This window comes from Thamnophis sirtalis, unplaced genomic scaffold, assembly GCF_051295495.1.
Source record: "Thamnophis sirtalis isolate CommonGarterSnake01/CBP01778 unplaced genomic scaffold, rThaSir2_p1.2 scaffold_11, whole genome shotgun sequence".
NCBI classification, from domain to species: domain Eukaryota; kingdom Metazoa; phylum Chordata; class Lepidosauria; order Squamata; family Natricidae; genus Thamnophis; species Thamnophis sirtalis.
In genome coordinates this window covers 32,063,828-32,077,169 of record NW_028261391.1, presented here as the reverse complement: position 1 = coordinate 32,077,169, position 13,342 = coordinate 32,063,828, and the positions used below count along the sequence as shown (strand labels likewise).

Sequence of the window (13,342 nt, the reverse complement as noted above, 5' to 3'; positions counted from 1 at the left end):
ATTTTGGAAATAACTTCATTTTATTCCTGAATAATAAAGTGACAAGAAGTTTCTGGGTGCAATTCAAGGCAATGGTCTTCATCTTTACAGCCCTATATGACATCAGGCCAAGTTCCATGCAACATTGCTATCCCCAATGGTTTCTGCACATCCCACCAGATCTTGCAGAGTGGGCAAACTCTGAGCTCACTCAATGAAGCACTGTCACCTGGTACCCTGGAAGCATGCCCTCCTTTCTTTCATAGCAACTGCCTTATGGAACAGTCTCCTTTCACAGATACCAATAGCCCTGTCTTGTTGGCTTTTTGTAACTGGGTGTTAATTTAATGGAACAATGCAGTGAATTGTTTGAAAAGAGATTTCTATGGGGACCTCAAGTTGTTTCTTTTCAACAGATTGGTCATTACTTTATTCTTTTGCTGTCCAGAATTCCACTAGTTTGATATCCATATAAGGTACAGCTGTGATAGCCATATAAGATAAGGTACAGCTGTGATTATATGTTCAGCTACCTTGGTTGCGGTAGGTACTGTGAACTGTATAGATACTAAGTTGATCTCCCTCATAATAGATCAAAAAAACTAAAATTTGAGAGTTGAAAAATGTAAAATGAAATATGAGATTGAACAAAAACCCCAATAAAACCTAATAGCAAAAAAGTGATTGAGAAGTAAAGCAAAAAAGCTCCAAACCATAGATTTATCCAAAATGATGTAAAATGTAATTTATTTGTGGAGACATACCTATCCACCACTTCTCCTTTCCGTTCCCTTGCAATCATGTCTAACAAAGTCTGTCGGAGATGATCTCTAATGCACCCGTACCGTACAACTTGATCTCGAAAAATTATTAATCCCAAATTGTAGACATTTTCCACGTTGTTTTGTTGTACATACACACGGTCCTAAAAGCAAAATATATAAATGCAAAGCATCTATATAACATATATTATCTATAGTAGAATCATTTAAATCTGCCTCAGCATCTCTAAAATACGCTTTTATTCAGTTCATTACCAAAATATTGCATTCAATATTATCAAGATTACTATTACATTTATAAAAAATGTATACTGGCTAAGTATATCAATCATTATTGGATTGGACTCAAGCCTAGCCATACTTGGAATAGATCTATTGAAATAAAAGGGACTTAAATTACGAATGAATTCAATGGTAACAAAACATATAATCTAGATTAAACTGGGCTCCAATCCATTGTTTACAATACATATAAATTTAACATATAATAAATTATGTTAACATATGTGTGGCGCGTGCATACACCTATTTCAAATTTTATATAATTTTAGTTATTTCAAATAGGATAGAGTTTACATGTGATTTCACATGTATGAAACTACAATATCTGATTAAAATGCAGTAAAAAGTGTAATATTGTTTCAGATGCTATGATTACAACTGCAAAAAGAGTGACTACTTGGAATATTTCAGAGTGACCATTTGAGTTTTTAGAGGAAGGCTAACATCTTTTTAAGTACTGTATGTAGTAAACAAAAGGAACTATATACCATCACTATTAAATAATGCCACAACCTACTTATATTCACATTTAATAGCCTAATTAGAACATAAAAATAGTAAGATAGTTTAAATAAATTGGTGTTCAACAGTTTCAAAATGATGAATAAATTAAACTGGAGAGTGCATGTTTGCCTATTAATCAGATAAATGATAAATTTATTTATTTATTCCAAGCTTATATAGGATGGTGATAATATTAGCTGTTAAGGTTGTGCAATGATCTGAATTTGGGAAAATAAATGTCCTAGTGCAGGGGTCGGCACTCAAAGAGCCATTTGGACCCGTTTCCCACCGAAAAGGTCCTAACCGGAAGCCCCCTGTTCAATTCTGGAGCTGACCAGAAGTTCAGTTCCCCCACCATAGTCTCTTCCTAGTGCGGCATACTTTTTCCACTACCTGTCATAACTGAAAGCCCTATCAATTGTGGAGACAACTGGAAAACCTTCCCCTTGCCATAGAGTCTTTTCCTGGTGCATTATGCTTCTCCCCCCCCCCATTCCCCAAAGCTCCTCTCAAAATTGTGGCACTGACCGGTGTCGGAGCCACAGCAGAGGGAGGAAAGAGCCACATGCGGCTCCAGAGCCGCAGTTTGCTGACCCCCGTCCTAGTGTTTCTAGAAAATGTATGAATGTAAAGATAATTATCTAGCAGAATATTCTTGGGTCAAGGGCATCTTTTTCTTAGAATCAGAACAAGGTGCAGCTTCTTTCAAAATATTAAGAAGTACAATGGGGCTGTTCCCATATACTCCAAATTACTATTTAGTTACCAAATCTGCATTTCTGCCAAGCCTTATTAGTTGTAATTCCAACCTCAATAAAGGAAAAAGAAATACTTCCTTGTATTTCACTAATTGGAACTACTAATGCAATACAAATGTGGAAAGTTTCTCCAATATATTCAAACCTTCCAGGCTAGGAATAATAAAACCTTAACACTAAATACATAAAACAGGCTTAGCAAAACTTGTTTTTGCAATCCTTAAAGTAGTATTCTTTTAAATGAAAACAAAAAAGGAGGACAAGGCATAACCCAGGATGATTAAAACTGAACAGATATGATTTTTCATTATTATATGCTGCCTTCAGGGTTGGCAAAAATCAATGTTTTTAAAAAAAAATTAAAAAATTGAATTTTTAAAATTTAAATTGGATTTTTTTGATTTTTATCAAATTTATTTTAATAAAATGTTTTTGGAATAAAAATCTATCTAAAGATAGTTTTCTATTTAAGATACATTAATAATTTGGTTTATTCAGCATGAAACGGAGCTTAGTTATGAAGCATGAGGCTATATAATCTGCAATATTCTGAAGTGGTGGAGGATTTCCTGCCTAGGCAGGGGGTTGGACTAGAAGACGTCCAAGGTCCCTCCCAACTCTATTATTCTATTTCTATTTCAATATTGGGACTGTCGGTAAGTCAACAGCAAGCCAGAGGAGATGACAGTTGCGCTTTAAAAATTATTATTCAAATCGAGTTGATTTAAATGAAGCCTTTTTACTAGTGATTTAAATCATGATTTAAATCAAATCTACCCTGGTTGGCATGTACAAAAATAGATTAAAAATATAAATTCAGAAAACAAAACTATATGTAATAATGAGGAAGAATATAAAAGCATGTGCCAAATAATGTATTTTTAAAGCCAGATAAAATATAGAAGCAAAGGTTTTTTTCCTCTGTGTATCAGTTAATTATGTCAGTTTGAATCAATCTTTCCAACAGTATGGAGTAAAAAATTTTTGCATTTTAATTAATCATTTTTGTAACCAGAATTTCAGATTTTACTTACCATATACATCAGAATATCTCTAATCATCACCATTGCTGTCTGGTGATCATTCCATGCTTGGTTTAATGTTTGGAGAAAATTGTTATTTAATGAGTTTAATACATCTTCTCGCACCTGCAACAAAATATTTAATTAAATAAATTGTTTATTATAGATCAGAGATGGGCATTATTTAGAATGAATGAGGTGAAACACTGATTTTTGGGAAGTGGGACTTAAGGGGCAAAATATAGGGAACACTGAATTCTTTAAATAGTTGCATAGAGAAAGCAAATTAATAGCATCCCCTTTATTTTCTGAAGCAGGCCAATGCTAATGACTTGAAGGACTCTGTTTCCAACAAATAGACAAATGAAGTTTGAAACTACTATAGGACTCCATCAGACATTTCATTTTTCCTATTACTGTCCCTCTGAATATGAACAGATGAAGTAAAATTTCAAAATTCCCTGAGAAGTGATTACTTTGTGAGAATACCATGTGCCAATCATTTGAAAAGGATTGGTAACTTTTCATTACAGTTTGGAAGGATTTATATTCTTTGCAGCCATCTGGTCATTAGTATTCTGAGAGTCATTGGGATCAATTGGGAGTTTATCTGTATCGTCACCTGAATAAGAGTGTAACAGGTGTGGAACCTTCTTGAGATGGCTGAAAGGGTAGGTTGCAGTCCCAAGAAGGTTCCACACCCGTTTACACTCTGATTCAGGTGACTCAGAGGATACAAATAAACTCCCAAATGGCCCCAATGACTCCCAGAGAACTAACAAGCAGATGACTGTAAAGAATATAAATCCTTCCATTCCCACATGTCAGTTAGAATTGAAGAAACTTCTTGGACAACAAGTGAAATGTTTTCAAAGAAAACAACCCCAAGAAAGTCCAGTTGCCTTTTGGAAAAAGCACTTTGGGGATGATCATGACTTAGATGATTTAGAATCTCCATAGACACACTACTATTTTTCTCTTTCATCAGCTACAATCACCAATCTTCTTTCATTCTATAAATCACCAATAGGACAACCCACCGGAAGTATAAACATGCTGAAGCCAGCATCTCATCCCAAGGCCCTAATGTCCCACTGCATTGTATTGTGCCCCAAAAGCAATCTTTGTTGTATTTTAAGATGTTAAAGGGGTAAAACAGGCAACTTAAATTATGCAGAAATTTAAATATGCACAGAGGCTCTTTAAAAAACCTAAACCTTATAAACTGGACCTTTTTTTGCATTTTATGGAGCCTAATTTATCAATTTTATCCTTTACATTTTCTTCAAAGCCAAATAAAAAAATCAACAAAAAGCCAGATCCCAAAATTTGAGTTCCTTAATCCAGCAACATTACACTGTCATAAGTCATGTTCTGCATTCTCCAGGCAGCCAAAAAATGTAGCAAAGCCAAAGTATACCCGTCTCCATTCTAAAGGCAGCGAAATGTTCAAAGAAGGTGTAACTTTCTATGTTTTAGTACATTATTATTGCATTCAGATACCTTATTTATAAGATGCTCTGTAACCACTTCTCGTAATCCAGTGTATAATTTTTCTCCATGTTTATGTAATACCATAGTATATGCATTTCTGTACAGTTCTTCAAAACTGAGACCACTGTTGTTCTTACGCTGAATTTCCTGGATTGCATTTTTCAAGAGATCCCAAATGCTGTTAACATATTTTTCATCCATGGTCATCTGTATGTGGGCATAAAAAAGTACAGTTAAGATAAGAGTTTATTGGTGACAGGTTTTCAAAACATATTTCCTTTAAAACACATTAAGGACCAAATTTACCTAAAAGGTAGATGCTACTGTATTTAAGAGGATCCCCCCAAAGAAAGATAGAAGAGGGGTGTGTGTGTGTGTGTGTGTGTGTGTGTGTGTGTGTGTGTGTAGATAAATACAGACAAAATTCCTATAATACTACTCAGCTTCCCTATCGGTTCAATCATGATTCTCAAAACCACTGAACCCAATCTTACAATGTATGCTGCTTTCTTGCACGAGCATATGTAAGTATACAAGAAAGAGCACAATCAGGATAAAATTTTAACATACTATTATATAAAATTGTCCATAAAGTTACCCATCTCATTTTCATATCCAGACATTCCATTCTCTCAACATATAGCTATGCGTTCTATAGATAAAAAATATTGCAGAAATATGGATTCAGCTAGCACAAAATAGAAATATCTTGTGTGTCATAAATTCCAATGAAAAATCATCCTAGAAATAAAATGGCAAACGTCCACATATGTAGAAAATTATGTAGTATATTCAGTGGTGGGATTCAAATAATTTACAACCGGTTCTCTGCATTAGGCTAGAAACAACACTAGAATGTTTCTTTCCTGCCTTTCTTACAGGATTAGCCCTGTAAAGTGGGGAAAAAAACCAAAATAAGATTTCTTCCAACAACTAGTTCTCCAAACCGCTTAGAAAGTTAACAACTAGTTCTCCCGAATAGGTGCAAACTAGCTGAATCCCACCACTATGTATATTCATGAAAGCCCTGAGAATCAAGCTTAACTTGGAGGAGATTTTATATTTTTAACTGGGAAGAATGGGAACAAGTATTGGCAACAGAGGAATGGTGTGAGTAAAGGGGATCTAAAGGCCATCTGCTGGAAAAGTAGTGGGTTTTCTTGTACAGTTGGTTGATCACTATGAGAACAAACTGCCAATCCACCCTCCTCCCCATCTATTTCCCTGTCTCTGTCTTTTTGGCTGTTTTGCCCTCTGCAGTTCCTCACTTTTTCTAACTGACCTTCACCGACTTCTTTCTCCTGCTGATGAGGTGAGCTGCTGGCATGGTATCTCCCTGAGATCTTGGAAAGGTCACACAGAGCCAATAGCTGCCTCATGAAGGAGGGGGGGGGGTCTTGTCAAGAGCAGAAAGAAGATGGCAGCAAAGGTCAGCTGTGGGTAGCAGAGGGCAGGGTGACAGGAAAGGAGGATTATAAGCTGACATAAACAGCAGAGATGGCAGGGGAGACAGGCGGATGGCGTAGCTGAAGAGGTGAGCAAGGCAGGGCAGAAGTGTCAGGTCCTCACCTAACAATGTTGGAGTAATGACCACAACGGGGACTACTGCTAGTAGAGTGGCAGAACTGCTGTCACTAAGTGGTCAGGTTATGTGATGTCTCTGGGCATCACTAGCAACTGCTTTGCACAGTGATGGATATTCCAGTCCCAAGTCAGATTCACTTAAAAACCATGTTACTAACTTAACAACTACAGTGATTCACTTAACTGAGGCAAAAAAAGTCATAAAATGGGGCAAAATTCACTAAACCACTGTCATGCTTAGCAACAGAATTTTGGAGTTCCATTATGGTTATAAGTCAAGGAATATCTGTATACTGTATATCTGTGTGTCTGTGTGTGTGTGTGTTTTCGTAGGTTTTCACGGGTGTAGGTATGCTGGTCTTGTTGTATTCTGGTTTTTCCCCGTGTAAAAATCTTACATGGGAAAAGACCCGAATACAACAGACCAGCATATTTATATATATTTATATTTATTTATTTGCTTCTTCTACAAGCACACAATCTCTTCACTTCAGGTTCTCTGTAACTGAGATTAACCAAAGAATATCTGTACATTTCCCTTAGTTCAATTTCAATCGAAACAGGAACAGGAAAGTCTGGTTCCTGACATTAAAACAGAAGAGGATCTAATCAACTTTTGAACGGGTTGAAAACCTGTTCTGAAACTGACAAATAGTTCCAATTGAACTGACAGGGAATTTAGCAATAGCACAAAGAAAGAAACAAAAGAGCTATTTAAAAAAAGGGGGGGGCTGGTGTTTATTCACATTAATGGGAGATGCAATCACACAAACCATGCTACAGAATCAATGCTGAATAAATTGTTGTTAAGGATGTATTCTTTTTAGATTTACTATTTAAATAGGTTTACACTTCAAGACAAATTATAAAGACAAATAAAAATTCTGTGCTGAATACAGAAACTCACAGCAGCACACTCTGCTGGCACTGAAAAGCTATTGGAATAACTTCCTAAAAATTCAGGAAAGACAATGTAGCTGTTTTAATTATTTGAATGGTACTAGATATATATTTAATGCAGTGCTGGGTTGTTAACGGGTTTACTACTGGTTCGCTCGTGCTTGCACGCTTGCGCAATGCTTCTGCGCATGCACAGAAACATCTGGGCGGAGCCTCCCGCCACCACCACTACCAGTTCGGCTGAACTGGGCTGAAACGGGAGCAACCCAACTCTGATTTAATGTCTACATAAGTCAAGAAAGAGCAGGCTGTCAATGGTTAAAGTCAACAAGCACACTCTCTCTCACTAGTTCTTCACTGCCAAGTTGATAGCAACTTCACAGTCTATTTTCTTAAGACATGGAACATAATGCTGCAATCCTGATTTAAAGATAATTCAAAATCATGTTGAACTTGTCCAACTCAACTAATTGTCTATATTAAATCTCAAACATTGAGTATTTCAGCAAAATCAATCTAATAGAAAGATGGGGAAAGTTTGTTTTAATTCAGGCTGAATTTTTGGGACTATTTGCTTCTTATTTAAAAATTTTCTTCAGGAATTTTGTAAAATGTATTTTACAAAACTAATAATGTTTTAAATGGACAAATGCAACAAGTAGCAGATGAAGATGAAATAGACCATAATATGGTGTATGGAAAGCAGAAGAGCAAATAACTTCCCCAGACGTTCCGCCTCTGCCATCAACGACTTGGAGCGGGTGCCGCCTTGGCAGTTTACATGCACCTTGGCGGCCACATTGTCTGAGAGCAACATTACATGGTGACTTTGGACTGTCACCTGGAAATGTAGAAGAGCTGGCCTCGCCGCTTTTAGCTCCAGCCAGTTTATCCTGTGCTTGAGATCGTTGACGGACCACCTGCCTTGTGCGATCTGATTGCTGAAATGGGCCCCCCATCCAAATAGGCTGGTGTCCGTTGTGATGGTGAGGCGATCCGGTTTGCGGAAGAGACTGCTCTTGATCAGCGCTGGGGAAGGCCACCACTGGACATTGAGTAGAACTGGAATCAGCGTGGGGGAGTTTCTTTCCTTGGCCCTTTGGTGGGGCAGAAGGCACCACTGCAGTTGTCTCAAGTGCAATCTTGCCCACAACACTATTGACAGGCAAGAAATCATTTTGCCGAGGAGCGTCGACAACGGAACAATGGGCGCTGACTGGGAAGTCTGCAGCTGGAGCACCAGTTCCTGATGCTGGAGATTTGCTCCTGGAACAAGGTGACCTGACAGCTGACGATGTCTATTATCTCGCCGAGATGTTGCAACCTGGTGGTGGGAGTGAGGTGGCTCTTGACTAGGTTGATGGAGAAGTTGTGGTCTTGCAGAACCCTCATCGTCAACCAGAGGTCCCTGACTGCTTGTTGGGGGGATGACGATTGAATGAGGATGTTGTCTAAGTACGCCTGAAGTCGAATTGGGCGTGATCTCAGGGACGCAACTACCACTGCCAGAATTTTCGTAAATGTCCTGGGGGTCGCTAACAGGCTGAACGGCAGAGCCCTGTACTGATAGTGCTTGCCTGCGTAATAAAACCTCAAAAACTTGTGATGGGCCTTTCGAATTGGGATGTGGAGGTACGCCTCCCGGAGATCTATTGAAGTTAGCAGATCTTCCAGTCTGATGCAACCCAAAATTGACTGGAGGGATTGCATCTTGAAGCGTTTGTACGCCAGATGGTCATTCAGCTTCTTTAGATCCAATATCTCCTTCCATTCTCCTGAGTTCTTTGGGACCAGGAACAGGATGGAGTAGAAACCTGACCCTTCGTGTCCTGCTGGCACTAATTCTATGGCATGTATTTCCCGAAGGTGCCAAATCTCCTGCTCCATTAGGGACCTCTTGGCAAGGGAGGAGGGAGTGGGACAGCAGATGAAGTGGCGGGGAGGAAGGGAGATGAACTCCAGGGTCAGACCTAGTCGGATGGTTTGGAGCATCCACTGGTCCGACGTGGTCTGCTCCCATCTCGCCTGGAATAGCTGCAGGTGGCCTCCGATGGGAGCTATCCTCTGGGCATCACTTGTAGCGACGGAATGGCCTAGAGCCGGAACCCCCACGGTATGGTCGCTTGGAGAAGGATTGGTTGCGGCCCCTGTCACGAAATGACTGACGATCCTGGGACTGATCAGGCCCTGAGCATATGGACGGTTGAACTGTCCAGCACTGATGGAGGCCTTAGAGGGATGAAAGGTCTGCTTCCTAAAGAATCCAGAGCCTTTGCGCTCCGCCTTTTGGGAAACAGAGCCCATGACTTTTTTCTTATCTTTGTTCTCAATGAGAACCGGGTCCAAGGCCTCACCAAAGAGTTTTGTCTCCATAAAGGGAGCTGAGGTCAATTTCCATTTGGACCTCATATCTGCGTTCCAGTGACGTAACCACAATAGTCTGTGTATGGTCATATTGGAAGCTAAGGCCCTTGATGCAAATTTGGTGGAGTTAAGAGTGGCATCGGCTGTGTATTCGGCCGCCGCCATAAGTTTGTTGAGTTCCTGTCTCATCTTAGTGTCACTAACAGGGAACTTGGTGGCAAGGCGGCGGAGCCACAGAAGGGACGCCCTAGACATAAAGGAAGCTGAGGTGGCTGTTTTAATGGCCCAAGCCACTGCCTGATGTGTCTTATGGCATGCTTTTTCTGACCTCTTGTCCTCCGCTTTCAGACGTTCTAGAAGGTCGGGTGGTAGGACAGAAGAGGAGGTAAGAGCCTGCACCGGTGGATCTACCTGAGGCAGTTTTAGAATGTCCTCCAAGGCAGTGTCCACTGTGTATAATTTCCTGTCGCTATTGCTAGATGTGGCCAGGATGCCAGGCTGGGCCCATTCGCGCTGTGCCACATTCAGAAATAATTTTGGGACTGGAACTATTTCCTGAGCAGCCACGGGCTCGTCAAAGAGACCCTCTTCGTACTCGACAGTTTCAGAAGTGGCTTGCTTGGGTACAGAAGCCCCTAAGCGGGTAGCCGTCTTGGCCTTCTTAGTAATAGTCTTGAAGGCAGTTTGGTTAAATAAACCAGTAAATGCAGGTTTATCAGGGACCGCCCCCTCATCCCCAGAGAATTCCTGCTCAGGCAGGACATCCTCATCTACGGCAGAATCTTCGCTATCCAGCGAAGAGTGCGGGGAAGACGCCCTATGGGTGGTATCCCGTGACTGGGTAGTGGAGGAGCTAGACTTGCATGCCCTCTTGGACTTTTGCTTGAGCCCTTCTGCAATGCCCTGGGAAATGGCCTTAGTTATCACCTCCTGCATTTCTGCAGACAAGGCCGGGCCTTGATCCTCTACTGGGCGAGCCCTTTTAGCAGCCTGAGGTAAGGGCAACTGAGGAGCAAGGGGCAAATACTGGTGGGAGATCCTCCTCTGTCTCAAGTGAACACTGAAATAGATCAGCATTATCTGCCAATGAAGGCCTGGAGGATCCTGAGGCTATGGAAACATCAGAGGAAAATTGTTGTTCCTCATCCTCACTGTCTACAATGGATTGTGGCAATAGGGGGTGGCTCCTGGGGAGAATCCCCCATGGGAGTCCCAGCAGTTGATGTGGTTGTACGTTGGGCCTTTTCGAACTGCTTCTCTAGCGCCTTTTGGCGCCTAATGGCCACCTTGTCTGGGGCACTAGCCTGTTTCCTCCCCCCACCCCAGCCTGATGGTATCTGCTAAGGGCCTCAGAGGCTGATTCACTGACCTGTCTAACGACCCCCTTACTCGTTGAGGGAACTGAATGGTATGCCTCGTCGGGGGTTCTTTCTGCCATGGCAGGAGCTGTGGAGGATCCTTGACTAGGCAGATGCGCTGCACTCACCACCTGGAGACCAAGGCTGCACAGTTCAGAGGAAGGAGCTTGATGCCAATTCACGAGACATGAGCTCAACTGCTTCCAGTGCTTCCCAGGTGGCGAAGCAGAAGTATGGTCTGGGGTGGTCAAAACTGCTGCTGGAGCTCCGAGGGGCAAGCCTCGTTAGTGGAAAAGGTAACGCACCAGATTGCTGGACAGAGAGACCCCCAAACTCTCTGCCAAGTAGGAACAGTCGGGCAGCAACAGGAGAAGCGGCAAATTGTCTCCAACTCTGACTGATGTACTGCAACAAGTGGCCACAAAATGGCTGCCCTGCCGAAATGGCGGGAAACCTCTGCAGTTAAAATGGTCACCGCCTTTAAATTTGGCTAGAAAATGGCCACTGCAGCCACAAAGCTGATCGGAAGACTTCCGAGCACGCCTCCGATGCGATGGGCAAGAACACAAGCAGCCGGGCCCTAACCCACTGCTGCTGCACCCCAAAGACACCAAATCCGAGGGAGGCGTCAGCACTCTGACACCCACCCCCCCCGTCGTCCTAGCCGCCTGACAGCTGCGCGCGCACGAGCGAAGCCCAGGACATGTCGGCTTGCAGATTAATGTAGCTGACAGAGAAAGACTTTTCAAAAACGCTCACTGACCTGATTATTGTAATGGACCTGATTATTGTAATGAAAATGGAAAAGAGCTAGTTGAAGAGTCCAATTAATGTTATTAATTGGAACAACGTTGAAACACGTCCATGGGCTTTAGACTGAATTGAAAATCTGAGATGCCGGTGCAAGAGGCATGGCTAAAGATCTTCAATTCAGTCCAGGGCTGTCAAACAAAATTAACCCATGCTTGGACTCTCCAAGCAGCGCACAGGAGAATACGTGTTATTCTCTTATGATTATGCCAATAGAAGAAATGGATATAGGATCAGGATGAAGGAAGTAATAGTAAACCCTGGTTTACTGTTCTTTCTCAAATTCTCCTATAATTTACTGAAGAGAAATTACTAATCAGATTCAAGCTGATAATGTATTTCAGAAAGAAATTATATAAACAGCTGACATTACAACGTGGAACAACCTTAACAAATATATTATTAAACCAAAGATTCGAAAGAATCAAGCTATATGTTATGTACATGTCTATGATTATTTTACAATTGTACTACCTAGAAAATATTTGTGGAAGACACTGCAACAATTCACTTTATAAACATGAAACTGCTTCTCTTTTAGCAAACAGAAGTTAACAATAACATTACAAAGTTTCATGCACTATTATTTCCTAGATAATTTCTCACAATCTGAATCAACTATATATCTAACAGAATAGAGATATTCAAAACTAAATCAAGATTTTGTTCTAACTGAAAGTATCTTAATATAGCTTTATAGATCCTAATTGTTTAGTAACCATAAATATTGATGATTGCTATTTGTACAGTGAAATATATATATCTGTACAAGCACGCACGCACACACGCACACACACACACACACACACACCGTGTTTTCCCAAAAATAAGACAGGGTCTTATTTTCTTTTGACCCCCCCCCCAAAAATAAGTACTTGGTCTTATTTTGGGGGCAGTCTTATTATTTTTGAAGTGCAGGAGGCAGCGATCGGGTTCACCTCAGGCTGCTGCCGCATTGCAATATTTTTAAGGAGGACTTATTTTCAGGGAAACGGTATACTCACATATTCAGAAAGAGTTCTAATATTTAATATCGTATTATTGATGGTTAGATATATCCACACAGAATGAATAGAAACACTTACTCAGCAATTTAAGAGTCTAATCGGTTACCAAAGTTCCATTTCAGATCAATTTATTTCCAATTCTGTCCATAATCATGAATTACCTTCAAGAACCAGAAGTTACACATAGAATGACCTATCAGCATTGCTGAGACATACACAAGAGGCTGGGTGAATCACAACATTGAACTTCAAAGAATATACTAAACTTAAGAATACGAGCAACTGCAAAGTTAAGGTACAGCAATTAAAGTAACTAAGGATCACACCAAATAATGGACCACCTAAGGCCATAAAATTTATAGGCAATATGCATACTGAATAGATTTTTCTCCAAATTAAGTATTGGTAATAATGTATTACCTCTGAAGTGTTTTCTTTACAATCATTTTCTAGAAATCCTTTAAAAGGATTGTTTTCAAGTATTTCAGATAGTTTTAT

General features: G+C 40.5%; 1 protein-coding gene across 1 annotated transcript in view; it reads right to left on the bottom strand.

Annotated features, from left to right (window-relative positions):
* The window catches only part of CUL3 (cullin 3), a 59,060-nt gene that overhangs the window by 28,321 nt on the left and 17,397 nt on the right, over positions 1–13,342 (bottom strand). Inside the window, exons 2-4 of the mRNA XM_087725481.1 lie at positions 4,831–5,028; positions 3,340–3,453; positions 744–904 (exon numbers count right to left, since the gene is read on the bottom strand). Coding sequence (XP_087581607.1) covers positions 744–904; positions 3,340–3,453; positions 4,831–5,028 — 473 coding nt within the window. The remainder of the gene's footprint in view (positions 1–743; positions 905–3,339; positions 3,454–4,830; positions 5,029–13,342) is intronic.